Raw genomic sequence first — 21,710 nt, forward strand, 5'->3', positions numbered from 1 at the left:
AAGAAATGATAGCTGTAACCATCAGTCCACATTAATCCTTTAATGTTACCAATGTCAGATGCGGATTAGTTTGCGAAGGTAGAACCTTGTTTATCTGAACCTCATGCCTCTGACACAGCCACTTGACTGAACTGCCATTAACCGCAGCGACAATATTTTCCATTGATTGTGTATAATTACTGAAATTGCCGTCCTACAACTTCACACGTTCAAATTGCACATTAGTACAGAGCAAAGCGCTTCAGAATTTCTGCGACTGCACGTTAAACATTTTAAACAAGCTGTGGTCCGGGATTTCATCACATTTGAGTGTTTTGATCATTGAATTCTCCCGTGCAAATTCCATTCTCAAAGGGTTTGAATAAATCAGATTCCACTGAATTTCTGGAGAGTGTAAGCTGCTTGTAAGCTGCTCGTTCTGCTGCACTCTACGTTGTGAGAGGAGGCATTACATGATACTGTGCACTGGATATTTACCTCTCAAGTTTAAGTCTTTGTGCTAGCATTCTCCAGTCAGCTCCGTTGGGACAGGGGGCATCCAGGCTGCTGCAGATCTTCTGCCTGATGAGGTATGGGATCTGAAAGGCGCTGGGGCCTGCCAGGGCTGTGGCGTTAGTGTCCATTAACAGAAATTCGGAATCCACAGCTCGGGTGTCCTGTTTAGAATAATGGTTACACAGAATTGGTTAGAGCAATGCACCCATACTATTGCTAACAAATTATTTGAGTGTTTCACTGACAACAAGCCTTAACTGATAAGACTTTAGCCACATAATCATATCCTGCAAATCCTGCAAATCACTCATTTATGAAAAATGAAAATGTGGTATAATGGTTGCATAATCAAATAATTGGTCTGCCTTAAAATGCACGCTCAAAGTTACCTTGGCAATATTAAAGTCGAGGCTAAAGCTCTGTCCCTCCCCCTCCACCTGCCACACACACAGCTGGCAGGTGAGCTCGCAGGTGCTGAGGCTGAGCCGCTCCAGAGTGAACGTGCAGTGCAGGTACCGCTGGGAACCGTTCCAGATGTGGTAGAACGGGATCTCCTGCGGAAGACATGCAGCACACACAAACGGCGCCGCGGAGGCGCAGTCAGACTGCGTGTTTGAAACGCAGCATAACAGGACCGCCTGCCTAGAATACATCACAATCATCATTAATTACACTGACACAGCCTATCATCGTCTGGCCAACACGGCTAAATATATCTGAGCTAGCAGACTGACAACACTCATATAAGTTCACGGGAAACACTGCGCATCATTGCCAATAATTTGTTAATAGGGAGGCTGGAGCTGTCTTACTGTCTGAATCCATCACAGAATCGATCAAACTTCCTTTGGTAAAGGGAACTATTTCTCCTTTTCCTTTTTTGTTTTTTGTTGACTGAGCCTTCCTTTGAGCATGTGCATGTACATTTTGAGTGTGGGCAGCACTACAACTGATGTTTATACTGGATTAGCTGAACATCAGAGCTCTACTTTGATATACACTGATGTATGTATAATAGCTGTACAAGAGTACAAGAGTACTATCACTGCACAGCACTGGCTTCAATCTAACAAACTACTCTGGTACCAGGGAGTGTGTGGTAGAATTTATTCAAGGCTGACAATTTCTACATCTCTCTCCCTCTCTCTCTTACTCTCGCTCTTGCTCTCTCTCTCTCTCACTCGCTCTCTCTCTTGCTCCATATTCATGTCTCATTTGCATATCCCAAGAGGAGAGGAGAGGTAACTCTGACAAAACCAGGGCACACTAACTCCTCACTTCACCTCAGGTTCAACAGCTGACAAGAACTAATTCTGAGGGTGGATCCGGGGCTGCAGTACAGCCTCGTGACCAAACGGAGGCACTGTTACCCAGGCAGATGGAGAGGGGAGCAAGACTGGGTGCAACACGAAAAGTCTTCACAGGGCCCCAGGGAGACTAAAGGCCTTTTTTGACCGCACTGCTGAGAGGGGAATAACACTTCCAAATGAACAGGCACAGTCCAGAGGAATAAGCCTCTGTTCGGGGTGCATTGTTGCTGCCGCTGCTTGCTTGGCACAGCCTGTGTGTTCTCTTTGGGGACCCGGTGCTCGGAGCTCACATAGTTACAGCCAGAGCCTTTTCTCGCCCTCTCTGAACAGCCCTCGCCTCTCCATTGCGGGGCTGCAGTGCAGTGGGCCAGGCAGGTGTGGGGGGTGCAGGAGTGGGGGAGAGGTGGAGAGATTCCAAGATTCAGGTTGTGAAGTTCCAGATATTTACATACTGTTCTATATTTCATCTGAGCTCCCTCTGAGAGAAGGGCGGCTAGTATAATCAATCAGCTTGGAGCTCTGGGTTACTGCACACACCAACTTTCATACACATACATATATTCACACATATCTCCTGCACTCTCAAACAGACAAACCATGCACTAATACTAATACACACACACACACACGCACGCACGCACGCACGCACGCACGCACGCACGCACGCACGCACGCACGCACGCACGCACGCACGCACGCACGCACGCACGCACGCACGCACGCACGCACGCACGCACGCACGCACACAGTTCTCTCAAGTTCAAAGAATGACTGTAAGCTGCACACTTTGCCAAGGCTATAGAGGTTATTGGACTGAAAAGTCCTGAAGTAACTAACTGAAAAAGACTACTTTTTGTGAATCTTTAGAGCGATCAATTGGAGCAAAACCAAACACGCTTAATAAAACTCTGAAGCAACAACAAAAAAATGCAACAACTTTAAATGAAGGGATACAGACCATGAACCTTGATTCATAATAAACTGCTTCTTATTCATTACCAATCCATTTTTCTTAAATTTTCCTTGGCCAGTCTTGAGACATTACAGATTCTAAATTGAGTAATAGAATATAAACAGATGCATTACAAAAACCCTATACAACTAGTGATACACAAATTTGACAAATTGAGCCTAGCACTTCTATTACATCTCTCTGCTCCCACTCTGATCCAGAATGACTCCCTGGCCACGAAACCCCCCCCCACCCCCCCCACCCCCCCCCCCCCCCCCCCCCCACCCCCCACCCCCCAGGCTCGCCAGCACACCTGGTAACCGGCTAGCAGCTTGCTCCTCCAGTGGGCCTGGGGCATGTCATGGATGGACAGGCGCAGGTTGTGGTAGCTGTCTTTGAAAAGCAGGACGTGAGGCTCGTCAATCAGCCGACCCCCGAGCTGCCGCTCCATCTGCATCACCTCCTGGAAGAGAGAGAGAGGGAGGGAGAGAGCAGGGCCAGCAGGGCTGTGAGGACACAATCACACCCATGATCACACAGGCAGGTGAAAATGCGCAAAACAGCCCTTGACTGTGCATGCGCTTATTTGTCGGCAGTTTGTTTATGATTATGGTGTTTTTACTATACCTCTCTGTACCTCATATACATGAATACTGATATATTGGCTGAAATATTGATAATAAAACAAAAAGCTTGTTCAAAAAAAAAAAAAAACAACTGAAGCGGATGTGGATTTGAAGAGATGAGCACATACACTAAGGCTTGTGCATGAATGTACACACACACAATCTCTCTCTCACACACTCTCTCTCTCATACACACACACACACACATACACCAGGAATATAGAGCAGGCATACATCTTAGGACAAGAAAATAGTGTCCCTGCATGAGGCCACAGCAGGTTGGACCGAGTTGTCTCAACAGCGCTTTAATGTCACTACAAGGTTACTTTCCTGACTCAGTGTGTGTGTGCCCAGCTCTCAGGAATTGCATTAGCATGCAAATACAGCAGCCAGCCAGGCCTACTAGCTACCTGGGCTGTGATGAAGTAAGTGAATAAGCCATTAGTCAACTGCTCATTGTTCTCGCATGGCGAATCTCCTTAATTTCATTTTTGTTTTTGTGCCAGGAGAGATTTGTAAATGCATGCTTAATATTTTAATCTCTGTGGGACTTGCTCAGTGGACCATTTGTTGCCATCCAAATGACCATCTGGAATGGGATGATAATATCCACCGCATTTTCCTCTGATCTATCAATTTATTTTGAGCTGGATGCTTTACGCTGAAGGGGTCCTCCAGAATCCAATACTTTGGATGGTGTTCACATGCACCACCTCACACTCCAATCAAAGGAGCATATTACAGCAGAGAAAAACAGATCTCTGAAATTAGTAGTAAGGGAAGACCTTGAAAATCAGATCTGTTCTTTTCATCTCTCAGAAGAGGGAAACAAGATGGCAGCGGAGGGAAAACAGTCTGTGTGAATGTGCCGGGGAGTTTAGGAGACATTTCTCAAAGACTACAGCTCCAAGAGGGAGATGTGTGCATAGATAATGGCCATATGTTGAAGAACACTCCATGCCAGCATGGTCGCCCATGGTATGATTTCAGCAAAGACATCTAATTAAGATGGAGAATGGCAGTGATTTCTATCTGCACACCACTGATTCAATTTTCTGCACTCTTTCCCTGGAATGGGCTAGACTGATTCCAATTATAATGGAAAGGAAGCTGTTAATTATCTTTTTGGAATCTCTACCTGCCTTTGTTACTTGATGTCGTCTCTCTTTCACTGAATGAGCACTTTCAGTTCAGCCTGAGAATCTAATTTCCATGTTTGCTTAATGCTTTGCTAATTTCCATGTTTGCTTAGTGCTTATCTCCTTGTTCACATGAATATTATTTCCCGTGTGGCTATCTTGATTCCTGCATCTATATTGGTTTACTCAATTCACCCAAATGTCACAGAATGATCGCCGTGTACAACGGAGCTGATGCAAATGTACGCCGGCGACTGCGCTCAAATATTCTCCTTACTGTAGTGCCATGCTGACGCCTTGTGTGGTTAGCCAGCCCACTTACCCACAGTGGAGAGGTCAGACGACGGCTCTGAATCAAAGCGCTAAGGTCTAATGAGTTAATAACAGAGGGCAGTGCATTCTCCACAGAATTAAAAGCCCTCTGCTATTATGTCTCTTACTCAGACAAAAGGCACATTATGGGGGCTTCCAGAGAGGTTCGTTTAACACAGTTCTTAAGCATAATTATTCGTTGGGAATCATTAGCATTGCAAATTGGGACTGGTGGACTTTGATCGAGACTTTGACCTAGCAGCAGATCTATAGGCCTGGCAGCAAGAGAAAGACAGCTGAATGCCAATTATCCCATTATCAACAACTACCTACTAGCATGAATACTAACTCTCCTGTCTTGCAGCGGCCAGGTTCAGGATGAACACAGCAGGATTACGATCAAAACAAGGTCTAGGACAAGGTGCTTCTGCTACAGAACAGGACATGGACAGCGAGCAGGCTGGCTTAAAATAAGAAGCTTGAACACAGCGTGGGATAATATACTTGGTCCCGTCCTTAGGCGCAACCGAATGTGCACGTGCCCGTGCTTTGAAACTCTGTTGTCCTCCTTGCGCATTGTTTATGAGCATGTGTGCGCATGTGTGCATGTGTGCTTGTGTGCAGGATTTCAGCATATGCTCTGGACTGAGAGAGTAATGGCCCTCTTTACGGCCCATTATCCTGTTAACAAATGACAATGTGAGGGAGCTAATAGATGAGAAGCTAAATTTGACCATATTATTTACTCTTTCTGGGGGAAGCGATGCAAGGTTTGAATTAGTATATCAAATCACATATTAATCATCAACCGGGAGCTAAAATTGTCTTTCCATTCAGCGAAGATGAGAGGAGCCGTTCTTGTGGACATCATGACCCTTTACAACAGTGGAAACATTAAGATGCATGAGATGGGCAAGAAGTCCGAGTACTGCAGGAAAAAAAAAAAAAACCTTTTGTTCTGACGGAATTAAAGATAGCCTGTGGTGTGTGTGAAGACTGTGAATTTAGAGTCAGGCAAAGCCAAGACCACCCCCTGACATTCAATGGGGCTGGCAAAAGAGAGTGAGAGAGAGCAAGAGGGACTGAAAAGAGCAGAAGCAAGAGAGAAGAGAGACAGAGGCAGCTTAACATTTGTGTCTTCAGGTCACTAGAGTGGCCAGCTTTAGTACGAGAGATAACAGGATTACTGCAATCATGGCCACAGTTTTCCACGACTTCCACCCCCCTTTCCATTCACACTCACACCCCCACCACACCTCCCCCACCCCTCGTGCTCTCATCCTCTTTCCCTTTGCCCAAAGACGCCGCTCAGTGCTGGGACTGTGATGGACTGGGGCCTGGCTCCACTGGGAAACAAGACATACTCATAAAGCTAATCTCTTTGGGCTGCTGCTGACAGAAAGAGGTTAGTTACTGCACCAAACTCTCTCACAACAAAAAGCCAGCCAGCCAATGGATGCAGAAAAGAAACATGCCCTAAACAAATCAAAGTATTAGCGGAGGCCTATATAAAGAGAACTGAAGGGCTTGTAAGCCACTGATCAAAATATTCTACAGCCTCGATGTTGCACTGTGACATTTTTGTCATAGCAAGGTCAAGCATTCGCAGCGTGATCTGTCTATTGTTCCAGCTCGGTTTCTAATGATCTGTCTGTTCTTGACTGTGACCATCTTAAACAAATCTGACAGGGATTATAGTCAGGGTTTAGTCAGCTAATTAGTCAAGGTTATAAGTCATGTGAAACATAGAAAGATACACAAAGACTCATCGGGCTTTAATATCCCCATAAACTCACTCTCACCCCGTCACCCTTAGCGATGCTGTAGCCCCATGTATTTAAAAAATGTGCATTCATGGCAACTATCCATTTTCAGAGCTGCTCTTTTCAGGCAAATGCATTTGTATATAGAGAGTAGCCTGGCTATGTGGGCTCCATAAATCTGTGTATTTGTCAGCAGGATATGACAGGCTTTTCCTCTCTGACTGAGAGTCTATCAGTCTGAGCTCCAGTGGCCGTGCCCGCTACAGTCAACTCTGATTAATAACTACAAATAGAAGGGACTTGTCTGCCCGGTTATAAATGGGAACTCTGTTTGCTAGGGAAAAGATGCACATTCTGCCTGATAAATCATAGAGCGGGAAGGGAGAAAACAGTACACAGGAACACAGAAATATAATATGGAAACAATTTCTCAGCTGGGCTCAGTGATAAAGCTGACTGTCTTGTTTAACTTAATACCAGCAATTACTGGTTTATGCACTTCTCTTTTGTGCTCGAATTCTTTGCCAGTAACTATTGACGGAGGGATCAGACCAACTGTTTGTTCTACATTCTACACAAAGTGGTTCCCCCCTCTTGGAGAGATACAAGAAAAAGTTTCAAATGAATTAATACACAAATGTGGCTTACTGTTCAGATGCGAGCTGGCATTACAAGAGGACGAAGCAGTTTGTCAGCCCTTTTAAACATAAATAAGAATCATAGCTTGGAGTCATATACTGAAAAAAAAGCACTCAAGAGCCACTGTTAACCCGACTGAGGACATCTGTTGGACACCCACTTAATAATAGAAAGTGTATTTTTATGATTAAAGGAGAAAAAAAATGCTGAAACAATTGGCCTCATTACATGAATATTGATGAAAGCATGATTTTTGCAGTCTGAAATACAATGCAGTGAGTACAAAGGGAATTAATTGAACCATTTTCTCTCCATTTGAGCCCAAATGAGGCCTTGGGAATGTTATGGCTATTAAACGTCACTTTAAACTCTCCCGAATTACCTAATAATGACAGAACTTATTATTCATAACAAACTCCAACAAGTCAGTGTTTCTGATGGTCTTTTAAGAATTTTACCTCCTAATACAGAGGAGTGGAGATATGCTTGAACCTCTATAAAAAAAAATCTGACAGTGAGTGGGTAGTTTATCAAGCATCCGGCATATTTCTCCACTGTAAGTCATTGCCCAACAGCACAGGCCTTATACAACACAGACATGTGGGTGTAAAGAATAAACATTTGGCCATTAATACATACTGTGGCATCATTTCATACTGTTTCAACATTCAAGTACAGATTATGCATAGTGACACAACTATTGCACGTTTTATTCTTGATAATGGAAACGTACAGATTCTGACCATTACAGTTACATAAAGAAAAAATGGCAAATCAACCAGATTACAACCCAAAAAATCCTTTGTCAGGCACCCTTCCAGTTTAATTAAATGCTGGTTTTATGTCTACCTCTGTGCCGAGTTGGAGTCTTGGTTCGCTGCAGGTGTTTCATTCAGATGTGGCATGGCAGAACATCAGTGATGCTCTCCCAGAGGTCTGGCTGGGAATAACAGAGTGCACAACGAGGGTGCCACCAAACGCCGATCATGTCTCCTCTGCTGCTGTGCCAGCCTTGGCCAAGCCCAACAAGAGTGGGACACACATTAAATATTAACTTAATTGGTCCCGGCAGAGCCCTGCTAACATACGGCAAGCATCAGACGGAAATGTCACCGTTTCCCCAGAGCCCCCGCACACTTAGGATCAAAGACAATAACATTGGTTCTAATCTGCTTTAATTGTGAGATAAGAGATTGCATGGTACAGCTTGAGTAAATGTGGCGTGCAAGCATTTGTGCATGTGTGTGAGTGTGTGTTTGTGTCCATGTGTGTGTCTGTGTGTGTGTGTGAGTGCCTGAGTGTGTGCATGTGTCATTCTAGCTGATTTAGGCTTGTCAGAGGAGACTGACAGCCAGCAATGGCACTAGGGAGAAAACCCCAGCAGCCCTAGTGGTTCTACAGTTCTTCCTGCCATTGAACAGCCAAAAGGCAAGGCAGCCAAATGCACAGCACCATCCAAAGCCACAAAGGCACTTTTTCATCCCCCATCAAAAATACAGAGCCTGTTTTATGCGTGGCAAGTTGACTTCCTGTCTGAAATGCGGCGCAGTGCCCTACAGCAGGCTGCAAACTCGGTCATAAAATTAACATGGGCTGGAGATATACATCAACAGAAACATAAAAAAATACTGCTGCAGCACAGCACAGTACCACCGACTGCTAACCCCAATACTGTTACACAGTACAATTAACTCTAATGGTAGCTATAGTGAAAGTCTAATCATAAATGGTGCATTTTAAAGATAGTGATTAGTGATTAGGCAGAACCTCTCCAGGGAAGTTTAATCTCCACTCAAAGTGGTTAATGTACTTGCTAAATGAACTGCTAACTCCGTAATAGCACCAAGAGCAGTGTGAAGTCGAGATTACTAAACAGCGTGGGCCACATTTTAAATCACTCACTAAAAACTACAAAACCCTGGAGACACCGTGGCTTACCACAGGACCAGGTTGTGTGAGAGACGGGGAGCTAATGCACTCAAGGGCGTCAAGGGAGCTGCAGAGTAGGGCAGCACAAGTGCTGGAGTCAACAAGCTCAGATGTCCTTTTCCTGGCTAAGAGAGCGAGAGAATGGAAGAACAAGAGCAAGCTGGAGGGAAAGGCAGAGAGAGAGAGAGAGCGAGAGAGAGAGAGAGAGAGAGAGAGAGAGAGTGACTTTTGTGCTCTAGCAGCCTTTCTGCATCCTGCATCCACCACAGGACATGCAAGGTCATTTCAACAAACAGCCACACTGCAGCAAAACACCACCGGGTCACCTGATGATCTGAATGTATAAAGAGAGTCCCATCATCACAACTGCTTTGATGCTAAGTAAACATAAAGTGGGATATCTATTTTCTGCAAATAGCACTTCCTACACAAAGCAGCAGAGAATAAAGATCTGCTACATGTTTAGATGTATATCTGCGTATCTGCTGTATATCTTTCCCTCCATACATAGACATGTACTGTGCATACATTTGAGAGCAGATCAATGTCAGCCAGCCATTTCCCTAAGCACGTGTGCTATCACAGCACATCTGTCAGAAACAGAGGAAGATAAAGACGAACAGAATGGAAGAATGGAAAAATACAGAGGTAAGGGAGAAGAGGCTTCAGTAATTCCCACCCCATGGTTAGAGCCTTTGCCAACTTTTTGTCTCATCCTCAGCTCCCTGGATGTGTGAGTGCTAATTTCAGAGCACTGGTTTTTGTCCCACAGACATCTATAGATTGTGCTGGTGGCCCACCTCTGATCAAGGAGGTCAGCCATTATGGCAGGCAAAAGTGGACTCAAATTCGAAGTGGCACTTGTGGCTGTGGGTGGTGTCAGGAGAGGAGGCACAGCCTGGGAGGAGAGGAGAGGTGAGGAGAGAGAGCATGGGGGTTGCAGGGAAAGGACTGGGAGAGGCTCTCCTTTTAATTTACTAATTAACCATGCAAATGAAATCTTAACAGGCTACTCAGAGGCAGCCCTCAGGGGAGGGAGGAAGGCATTAGCGCTTGATTATGCTCTGTCCACGTGGAGAGCAAAAAAGAGAGGGGAAATATGGTGTTGAGCAAAGTGATGGGAAACTTCTTGGCCCACGGCAGCCAAGCAGAACCAGCCGCTGCATGAACTGAATGAAACATTCCTGTATGCATGCACATGTACACACACACACAAACACCTACAGTGGTGGAAAAAAGCTTTCGGACACCCCATGCATTTGTGAAATATTGCATTAAGAATCACTCTTAGGTCTTCAAGTGCAATTTCTTTTAGTACAGTCACAGCCAAAATACTAAACAAATCCTAAAAAAGCCATTAAAAACTTAAAATTGATTGGGTCCATAAAAATACATAAGAAATTTTGAGTATTAGGTCATTTTGGTCCCAGTGATGAAGGTCGTTCTTTTTATTAAAAGACACAATTTTTGTTGCCAAGCTTCGTGTCTATATAAAGCCAGCACATTTGAAAGTTCTTCAGACACAAAAATGGCTAAAACAAGGAACCTAACGCAGGAAACACGCCTGAAGATAAAGATTCTCAGCCAGGAAGGGTACAGCTGCCGCCAGATAGCCAGGAAGTGCAGATGCAGTCCTTCAGCAGTTGGATACACTCTGCAGAAATACAGACGAACCAACAGCTTGGAAGACAAACCAAGACCTGGGCGCCCAAGGGTTTCTTCAGCAAGAAATGACCACATCCTGATCCGCATGTGCAGGCAAGACCACCGAATGACATCACAGGTGCTTCAGCAGCAGTGGTCAAACCAAACTGGTGTCCAGTGTTCCACCCGCACTGTACGTGGCCGACTTTTAGATCATGGCTTAAGGTCCTACAAGGCTATCAAGAAGCCCCTGATCAATGAGAGACAGAGGTTAGCCCGGCGTTGTTGGGCCCAGGCACGCAAGAACTGGACAGCCAGGAACTGGAAGAAGATTCTGTGGTCAGATTAGTCTAGTTTCCAGCTTTAGTTTTGTTAGTTTTTCTTGTAAACAATAAACAAGAAAATATAATTTGTATTTGTTTGTATCTGTCTAATGCTGCCACACCTTTTGAAACACAAAAAAAGATTTTTCCACAAATATTTCATGATAATATTTGAGATTGTGAAAAATTTTAAGGGTGTCCGAAAACTTTTTTCCACCACTGTATATACAGAGACACACACACACACACACACACACACACACACACACACACACACACACACACACACACACACACACACACACACACAAAATGGTTCTATACAGCGATTAAGCTGGACATATGCATTGTTTCAATATATTTGGGAGAGAACATCAGCTGTACAAATCACAGATCCTTGAACTGCACACGGTGTAATCAGGCCTACAGTATTGTTCAATTTACCATGGCATGTCTAACTCCAATGTGTCTGTGCTGATTCCTGCTAACCTTCCAAACATGACAGACAATGCTATTACACATAATAGTCCACCAATCACTCAGCTGATGCGAAGCCGCTTGATCCTCGCAATCTGAGGCTAGGAAAGTGCCAGCCAAACAGAATTACACGGAGCACTCCATTTATCACCATTTACCTTGAAGACGTCCTGTGTGTCGTCCATGCAGTAGACCCTGATGTTGTACTCCAGTGTGGAGCAGTAGGCGTCAGAGAAGAGCACCAGCCTCAGGCGCTTGGCGGCACCCATGTGGAGGGACTCTCCTACCAGAGCGAAGCGGCCAAGCTGCTCCGAGAACACCCGACACGTCTCCGCCTCCAGCTGGCAATAGTAGGGCTCTGACACCAGCTCCTCCCCCATCACCAGGACATCCTGGAGGAGAGGACAGGGGGAGAAAATACGGTGTGGATGGAGGATCAAACACCCAATTAGGTATGGAGCGATATACGGGCAGCATATGCTTATTGGCTGGCATCAGCTTTAAAAGATAGATATTGGACAATGGATTCTGAAATCTGGCATTTTGAGGGCTTCGTGTGTGTCATGAATTTAACTATGAAATTTATAAAAGAAAAACTAACTTGGTCTTGAAAGACATTTAATTATCCTAAAACAAGCCTGTGTGAAAGGCTCAGTCTGTTTTGCATATGCATGTGTATCCCAATTTTTGCAAACATTCATTTCAATAGCAGCTGTTAAGGGTGGGAAGATATCAGATACCGAGGCCAGGGTTGAGCATGTGTGCCCATGCCTTTGGGCAAGAGAGTGTGTACGCATGTGTCTGGCAAACAATTTAGGATCTTGAAAAGAGAATACTTTGTCTCTTCCTCAAATTCCCTTTTCACTGCAGCATGCTTACTCCATCCTGACATATAGAGACACATATCTTTACACAAAGACACGCATCCTATAGAACACCATCAATTTACTAAATAATGCATGAATGAGGTGCTCGATTGACATGAAAGGAGACTCCGATAGATTCCTGGCAAGAATAGACAGTTCTGGAGAGAAAGAAAAGGCTGTGGAAGTCCAGTAAATACTCAACTATAGGGATTTCTGTCAGCTCCTGTAATTTGTTAACAGAAGTGAAAAGAACTCCTCAATTTACTTTTGCAAAATAACAGTAGCCGAATGCAAAAGAGTATTAAAAATGTCACAGAAGGCAGTAATTTAATTTGCCACTGAGCACAGAGACACAAAAGGATAGATTTGAACGCGTGTATTACCTGAACTGCACTATCTTGCACTTGTTCACTTCAGCACAGTATCTGCAACTTTATCTCAAAAATATCACATCCCATCGCAGTAAGAAACGGTTTTATCAGATAATTCCACTCTGCTCTCCAGTCTAATTTGATGGGGACAAATTGGACCCAAGGTGACAACATTTTCTCTAAAATCCCATCATGCCAGTTAACTGACTCTTCCCATTAGCCAATCAACCTGAAGAGAGCATTCTGCCTGCCAAATGCCCAGCTAGCTCCATCAGCCCCCCTCTAGGATCGATCCAACGAGACACCATCTACATCAATAGAATTAGTATTGACACAATTCATTTCCGATGCAACCACAATGGAGTCTCACTTTTTCATCATCTTAATATTTCTTCGAATGCAGCAGAGAGTGAGGTGGCTCAATTACGCCGTCACTCAATCTACACTCAATTCATTTCTCTCTCTCTCTCTCTTTCTCTCTCCTCCTGCCTCTCTGTGTCGTTCCTTCCCCTTGTTATCTATTTCCACCGTCTCTTTTTATGTCTTCTCCTCCTTACGTGAGCCACTCTCTCAGTTTCAGTGTCACTGTCTGTCTAATCATTCCTCTTATTTCCCAAGATCTACATTGCTCGCTCCTCTACACTGACTTTTTCTTTCTTTCTTTTTTTCCTTTCTTTCACAGTTTGCACTCACATTCCTTTGTCCACCTGGTACTTTTTCGTGTAGTGTCCACACAGGCAGGCCGCTGGGCTATATTTGGGCCAGCTGATGATTAAAAGTGCTGGTCTAACCTCTGCCTCAGACAGGCCAATCCATCCCACAGACACCCCACCGCTGCCACACATGGGGAGGCTGAATAATTTATGCACAATATCGAACATGAAAGAAGACCTACTAACACTCCAAAGCCCACCAGCACCCTTTCCAATCTCCCTGGATTGTTGAGGTGGGTATATTGCCTCAAACTGCATTTGTTTGTGTGGCTATGTGTGTGCGTGTGTGCGTGTGTGTGAGTGAGCACGTGCATGAGTGTGCAAGCCTGTATACACATGCAGACACAAAACAAGGTTCGGCGTAACTCTGGCCTATTGGAGTCTTGCAGGTCTGGATGCTTTCAGATTTCATGGACAGTAAATGGGGAGGGAACTCTGTAATTGGAAGCAGTGGTCAAATATGGTCAAGGAGCACTCAGAGGAGTACTTTGAGGATCAGTAATTTGCTTACAGAACTAGCAAATATTTCTGTTTCGAGAAACATGTTGCCTAGCAACTCTGCTGCCGGAGTGAGGCAGAGCATCCAGGGTTTTGTTCCAGCCCAACAGGAACACACCTGATAGTCAATATAATCCAAGCCCTATAGAGTGGATGTGTGCTGGGCTAGAACTGCCTTGGCTGTACTGCACCGCCTGCCAGTGCAAGTTTCAAGTCACTGCTGAGCAAGTTTCTACATTCCATGGAAAGCTCAGAGCAGGTACGACTTTTCAAATTCACTGGCTTGCAAATTTCTATAGAGGCCTTTTTGCTGGAGATATAGTGCTGTCTCACCTCCCAAGTGCCCTCGTAGTTCTGCTTCTTCAGGCGGACGGCCCAGTTCTCGGGGCAGGCGTCAGAGCAGTGGTCCATGCTGAGGATAACCGGCCGGCTCAGGACCACCCCCGGGGGGCCGCAACTCACAATGGGGCTGAGCAGGGTCTGGCAGCCAGCCAGGGGCAACCTGCAAGGGGCAGAGAGAGTGGGCTAGACAGCAACCGGACCAAGATGAATGGTAATGGAAGATGAGAGAAGGGCTTTTACTTATTGAGGCTTTAGTGAGAATTTACTGGTCTCCTACAAGCTGGCTATGATACTGTAACCTCAGCAACTTATTTAGCATCTGTGATAAAAAAAAAAAAAAATCTGAAACTCAAATGATGCCATGCTGAGCCCACTGACTTGGACCACGTTATGATGACTGAACACTTACATTACATTATCGCAGCATGCTACAAGAACTGTGCCTTCTGAGGCCAAATAAACAGTGTTCTCCAAACAATTCATTTAACTTAAATAGTGCACATCCTGGTAAAAGGGTACACTATTTATTTACATCCCTCCTCCACAGCACTGGCACAGGCTCTTAAGCCTTTCCTAATGGAACAGTAGAGCATCAAAACAAACAGCCTAGCGGCATCCAGGGAAGACTGCCAGTTAGGCAGTGTTAAAGAGACCCACCTTAAATCTTCCTTCCTCTGAACAGTGAGATAAATCTCATAGATCTTCCCTCTGGGGATGGCCTCAGGAGGAATGAGCAGACTGATTCCTAATGCAAATAACAACAAAGGGAGAAAGAGAGGGGTGGGGGAACAGGCTCATTTGTTCTGACTGAACAACGCTTTTGTCATCCCACAAAGGAAGCCGGCCCACTCAACAAAACTGCATGGCCGCAAAAACAAAAACAAGTCTCTTCTGAAGGTCAGAGGCAGCCTCCGTCAGGTACAGTAGATGCAAATCTCTGCACCGGCAGCCGAGGCGGCACACGTCCCCGCGGTCAACAATTAGCTGAGACAAAAGCGCACAGTGAGACACGTTTTAAATGTCCTCCGTCTGCCACCAAGTAGATAATTGAGACCGTGGAACAGACTACTCCATGAAAATCGCACTTTCCCAAGAGAGAATGGCAGAATGCACCTTGGAGAATAGTGAGAGCGTAGTTTGAGTGTTGCGGCGTTTGTGTTGTGATTCTCATGGCAAAATGATCCACTTAGAATCCCATTTAAAATGTAGTACAAACAGTGAACGTGCGACACAATCTTAAGTGTCCCAGGATTGTTAACTGGGTATGTTGGCCATAAAAACATCTGTTTGAATAAGAGAAAGGTGCATGAGTGCTCACAGCCGCGTCTCTGTCCTTAGATCATGTCATCTATGCATCTGTTCTAAACAGTGAGAGCGGTGAGCATCTCTCCTGTGAGAACGTGCACGCTAGTGCTGTTTTTTCTCTGTGCCCCAATGAGATGATGGGTGCCAGTGAACGATATAGTCTGCATGGCTTTGACCTAAGCCTCACATGCACTATCTGTAAGAAAGTGGAAGAGACAGAGAGAGAGAGAGAAAAGGGAGAGGGAGAGGGAGAGAGAGAGAGAGAGAGAGAGAGAGAGAGAGAGAGAGAGAGAGAGAGAGAGAGAGATGGGAAGAAAACCACAGAAGAAAGACCTTTTCTCCCTTAAGATACTGGCATATTGGCACTGTCATCCACTAATCTGGACAGCCTACAAAAAGCCAAATGAAAACACTGTCTTCCAGTGTAATTATATAAGCATAGTACTCAGCTAATGTGGAGTGGAGCAGCAAAAGAAGGGGATGATAATGGCATACTTTTATCTTTTATCAGAGGAATCCTTAATGGACTATCTGTACTCCCCTATCTTTGCTCTCTTAGCACACGACTGACACTTGTCCAAAATGCTGCGGGCATCAGCTATAAATTCAACCAGCACTGTCACAACTGAGAGGCCTAACTGGAATTATTTGTTCTAGCTTTTTTATTTTATCTTTTTTTTTTTTTTTTTTTTTTTTTTTTTTTTTTAGGAATCTGTTAGAGTACCATGTTCAAATCCTTGTTTTATGCTGCAGCAATCACTGACCTAATTCACATTCATATTGCTTTTTTTTTTTTTTATATTGCAGCGTATAAGTAGGTTACTGACAAAACAATTTTAAATAATCATATGTTTTGGATACAGCAAATGAAAATGCCTTGCCTTCTGAATTACAGTGGGTGTAAACATGAGATGAACTGAATCAAACAAATATGTTATTTGAATTTAAGCACCATTAACAGTGCGGACTCAACAGCAGAAAGTTTCAGCTCATTTTTTTTTAGATTACAAGCACACCTGGGACTAACATATTCTTTGTTTTTTCCACATTCGATCCTCCTCAGCTATCAAGTAATAAGAACTATCGCTTGTACTGACAGATGTCAAGCATAAAATTGTGTCCACTTGTGATGCCATAAACACTGATTTTGTAATTAGTAACAGAGACCAAAATCCAGAATTAAACTCTTACATGTAAGACACTAGAACATTTTTATGTGTCCTATCACAAGGCTATTACCAAACCTCCTCACAAAAGAACGGGAGACTAAATGCCCTGGCAGGGTCGGCCTCAATGAGATGAGACCATGAGACCTTTATGAGACTGAGCTGCTATTGATAAATTCTCCCCAGTAATGTCCACTGAGGGACACAGTGTCGATAAAGCAGGTCTCATAAAGTCACCGCTCTTGTATGTGTTTTGTTTTATTCGCTTTTATGTAAAAGCAATAAAAGGGCACGGGATGTACTACGCAAATAAAATTGGACTTGACTTATTTGTGCAGCGATTCCTCATTTAGGAGCTGGAGGCAAATTGCTCAGACAGAACTTTTCTAGTTCAGCATTAGAGAATATAGAGCATTCAGGGGATTACAGCAATTTGTCAGTCCAGTTTTCACAAAATTACAATGTTCCTCCTCATGAAACGATTAATGCCTGAATGAAAGGAAATAACAGCGCTTTTACAACTTCAGTACTCTATCGTCCCATATATCTATCCATGGAAACCGATGATCTACTTATTAGAAAGCTGTTTTAACTAAAAGTGAGGCCCTCCCACCTGTGTTTGGGATGGTCAGCCGGCCTCCCAGGAAGTTGAAGGTTCCGTAGGAGGTGTTGGCCACGTCGCGGGGCAGCGTTTTGAAGTAGCTCTGAGTGGACAACCTGCTCACAAACTCAGCAGGGTCCGAGTTGAGCTTGCCGTTGTGCAGAGTGTGCGAGCCGTTCGGCAGGGGGTCAAGCAGGGGCCCGTTGGTCATGGAGAATTTGCCGGTGGTGTCGTGGCGAGAGCGCAGGGTGCCTTGGTAACTGGTGGTGGTAGTGGTTAGATCAGGCTGGATGGTAAGCAAATGGGAATTCTCTATTAGAATAAAAAAAAAAAAAAAAAAAAAAAAAAGACAAAAGCAAATGTGTGAATCTCCATCAATGGCAGGGGTTCATACATCTAGACACTCATGAAACACACACACACACACAGACCTCACACTCTCCAAAGCTGTCATGACACACACAAAAGCTGAAACAAACACAGAAAACGACATGTGGCCCACAAAACAGATATTCACTCACGAAAACACAAACGCTAACGCACACTGACAATACACAAACACAAATTCCACCCAAAGCCAGTCAATTTTCTCCCCACCCCCACCTCACCCCCGTCTCTATCTCTGTCTGTCTCTTTAGCAACCACACAATCAATTCCAAACAGAACTCAGAAAGAGCTTAGTACCCAGAGTGTATAAAGGCTTTTTTCATGGTGAATCACAGGCACTGCAACCCAGTTCCCATCTCCATCCGACTCAGACAGTTGTATTTCTATTACTCGCTGCTAAATCTCAGAGGCTACACAGAGGCAGTAAACAGAGTGGGTACATTTCCTAACAATGAGGTGGTGGCGAAACATAATGAGTCATGCAAACACATACACACTATGCACACGCACACACACACAATCACACACACACACACAAAACATAATGCGTCTTGTTCAGACTACAAACCACTGTAAACACATTCACACCACACCAGTCACAATCACAAACAAACGCAGGATCAATGGTACATGCAGATGAGTGTTGCGCGGTCACAGTGGGCGGGCTGACGGGCCGACGGGTAGACACAGGAGGGTAGAACAAAGAACAGTGTCCTACTGCTGTGGGGGGGAGGCCTGCGCGGCCGCGGTGCCCACACACCTGGCTTGCTGGGCTTGATGCCCATGGGCTGGAAGCCAGTGGTGAGGATGGAGGAGTCTGCCACGTCGGCGTCCAGGCCCTCCTTCTTGCGCCGGTAGACCAGCACGACCACGATGAGCAGCAGAGTCAGGCACAGAGCCACCGCCACCATGCCCACGTAGAGCGCCACGTCCTCGGCCCCGCTCACGGCTACGAACCCCCACGAGTCAGGGGAAGGAGAGGGAAGAGGGTGGAGAAGGAGGAAAATAAGGGACAAACAAAGATCGGATTAGAAACGTTAAATCACGACTAAATAGTTCCTCATGGTGAAGAATGGCAGTGCCTATCTTCACGGCTGCAATATCTTCTCTTAGTTTGGGTGCGAGGGTCTCTGTGTAAAGATCTGTTTAATAGCATGAAATCAGTTGCAAATTCCTCGCTCAGCGTCTAACAGCGCTTGACTTTGTCCCTGACTGTTTCAAGTTTCAAGAGCTAGCATTAGCGAGGCAAGTATTAGATAACCATCTCATTTTTAATCATCTCTAAAAGCCTCAGCCTCGATGTCGAGTTCTGCACAAGCGAAGAGCAGAAAAACACTAGTTCCTTAAGTAGCTCCTCAGCATTAGCATACTTAAATACTGGGCTCATTCAACAAATGCACACGCTCTATATGCTTTCACACACACATACACACACACACTCTCTCTTTCTTTCTCTCTCGCACACACACACACACATCTCCAGAGAAAGACAGTCAAAAAATGAAGGATTTGTTTATGAAATTCTAGCACCTCTTATTGACTGTCTCTGTCTCAAACGTGCATGCAAGCGTCTTTCTCCCAAAAGTACAGTATGAAGATGACAGCTAAGCCCCGACAAACATCGCTGTGTGCGTGCCTGTGTGTGTGTGTGGTGTGTGTCTTGCAGGAGAATGGGATTTGCTATGGTTGTCTCCCTGGGCTGGGGGAATTTGGTGGCGGAGGTGGAGGATGCTCCTGGGGCCTTTGTGGAGGGCCATTGTCCCGGGGAGCCATGGGGGCGTAGTGCTGTCAACTCAACACAGTCACGGAGGGGACATATTCACCAGCGTAGCTTTGAGGGAAGGAGAACCACACCAAAGGTTAAGCTACTGTAGGCTGGTGTGTGGTGAGCCAGCGACAAGGAAAAGGAGACAGAAATGGAGGGAGACAGAAAGAGAAAGACGGAGACAAAGCGAGGGAGAATGAGAAGGGGAAAGAAGCATATAAAGACCAACAGAGAGACAGCGTGTGTCTGAGTGACAGGATGTGGGATTTGCATTCCAGCAATCAGCAGCACTAACACATCCAAGGGTTTGTGTCAAAACCAACCTGATTAGCACGGGATGTGACATATTTTGATGAATATCTCAAGACTGTGATGGTATCTCTCTGCTACTGTATACATCCTGCCACTCAACGGGAACTGTGCGCCTAACCTCAGAAACAAAAATCTGACAAGTTATAATTGGTGTTAATAAATCTGTGACATGAGAACGAGAACAATTTAATTAGTAGAATGCTGAGAGTCTAATTAGACAAAAAAATGGAAAATGGTCAAGAGTGACCAATTCTGTGTCTCTCCATCTGTACGTCTTTGTGCCCCGTCTTACCCATGTTTCATATCTTTTCATCCATTTGTCTTTGCCTTCTCTTTTTCCTTTGAAAAATCCATTTCGTTGGACAAAGCCTCCTGACATACAGCGGTCTTTAAGAGAAATGCCAGAATCTATTTCATGGGTGATTATCTCAGGACAATCTGATACCTTAAGTAGGAGGATTATACGCAGGCAGGCTGTATGGCAGACAATCATAATGCCAGAGATCTCCTGACGCGCAATCAATTGTGAATGACTGGTTGGAGATAACATAAGATCCTGTGTTTTATTCTTGACATTACACAGCCTCATACACAGGACATACTTAAAATATAAAGACTTTCAAGAGAGCTGCTCTTCCCCCAGCTCTGATTTTGTCTTTCTGTGTGCTTCCTCTCCTCTCCCTCGCTGTCTTGTCTCTCTCCCCCTGTCTGTACCTCAGGGAAGCAGAGAGATGCTTAGTTGTAAGCAGCCTGAATAGCCCTTACACCTTTCCACAATGAGCTCCAAAAAAAGGGGGAGGCTATGCCTGGACCTCTCATTAGAGTTCCCAAACCCAATTGTCTTGGAGAGCTAAAGGCCAGACGAGGCTGTGATATTTGGACTTCTACCAATGCAGTCTGCTGTGATGTGCACTCCGGCTACAGACAAAACAACACCCCTCAGCAAGGAGACGGGCCAAGTGGGTTCTGCTGATTGGATAAACATGGCCTTGGATTAGCCAGTTGTTGTTTACTTTCCAAGGGCAAACCAAAGGCACATACCGCGCCCCAGATGCAAAGATCTGGTATCTCGACTCTTCCTTTTTTTTCTCCCCCCCAAATACCATTCTTACTCAAAATAGAAAACCAGACAATACAGCCAGTCAATCAGACGAGCATCTCTTTTGCTCTAATCTTTGGTGGCTTATCAGAGCATCACAGAGTGAAGTTTTATCTGACCCGCCAGGTGTCACGGCAAAACGATCCTGATGATCACTGCAACTCCGACCAGCAGCGCTCACAGCTTCTCCTGGCCCGGGCATCGATTTTCATGATGCCAGCCAATAATTGAAAGGACATCCATCACTCTTTAATTGACATAGCTAATCAGGTTTTATAATTGGATGGGCTTTACTTTATTTCCCCTCTAACGCTCTCTCTCGTTTTCTTTTTTTTTTTTTTTTTACCTCTCCTACTCCATAGCGCTAGTCTTTTTTTCCCCACTTGACATAATTGGTAGCAAAGAACTTTAGATTCTCTTTGTCTGTGACCTCTCTCCCTGATTGACACCAGCCTGCGGATAATCTATGGATGTGATGGATCTGTTTTCAAAGTTGACCCCAGGCCAAACTGTGTTTGTTCCCTCTCCCTGTGCTCTCAGTTCGAGTTCTGAGACTAGCTCCAGGGCTGGCTGGTTAGGGATCAGTTTCTGACTCGAGATGGACTTGTATGGACTTATAATTCATCTCCTCTGAGGCAATGTACCTCTGGCCTCTGTTAAAGTTTGGACTCTAATG

The 21,710-nt window shown here is 44.9% G+C and overlaps 1 protein-coding gene across 4 annotated transcripts in view; it reads right to left on the reverse strand.

Moving 5' to 3' along the window:
* unc5a (unc-5 netrin receptor A) overlaps positions 1 to 21,710 on the reverse strand; it is a 131,975-nt gene that overhangs the window by 5,932 nt on the left and 104,333 nt on the right. For all 4 annotated transcript variants that reach the window (XM_030062535.1, XM_030062534.1, XM_030062533.1 and 1 more), the window contains 8 exons: positions 18,619 to 18,807; positions 17,484 to 17,783; positions 15,057 to 15,144; positions 14,391 to 14,559; positions 11,768 to 12,001; positions 3,071 to 3,220; positions 885 to 1,049; positions 478 to 656 (listed from right to left, as the gene is read on the reverse strand). In XM_030062535.1, coding sequence (XP_029918395.1) covers positions 478 to 656; positions 885 to 1,049; positions 3,071 to 3,220; positions 11,768 to 12,001; positions 14,391 to 14,559; positions 15,057 to 15,144; positions 17,484 to 17,783; positions 18,619 to 18,807 — 1,474 coding nt within the window. The remainder of the gene's footprint in view (positions 1 to 477; positions 657 to 884; positions 1,050 to 3,070; positions 3,221 to 11,767; positions 12,002 to 14,390; positions 14,560 to 15,056; positions 15,145 to 17,483; positions 17,784 to 18,618; positions 18,808 to 21,710) is intronic.

The sequence above is a fragment of the Myripristis murdjan genome, chromosome 10, assembly GCF_902150065.1.
Source record: "Myripristis murdjan chromosome 10, fMyrMur1.1, whole genome shotgun sequence".
Taxonomy (NCBI): domain Eukaryota; kingdom Metazoa; phylum Chordata; class Actinopteri; order Holocentriformes; family Holocentridae; genus Myripristis; species Myripristis murdjan.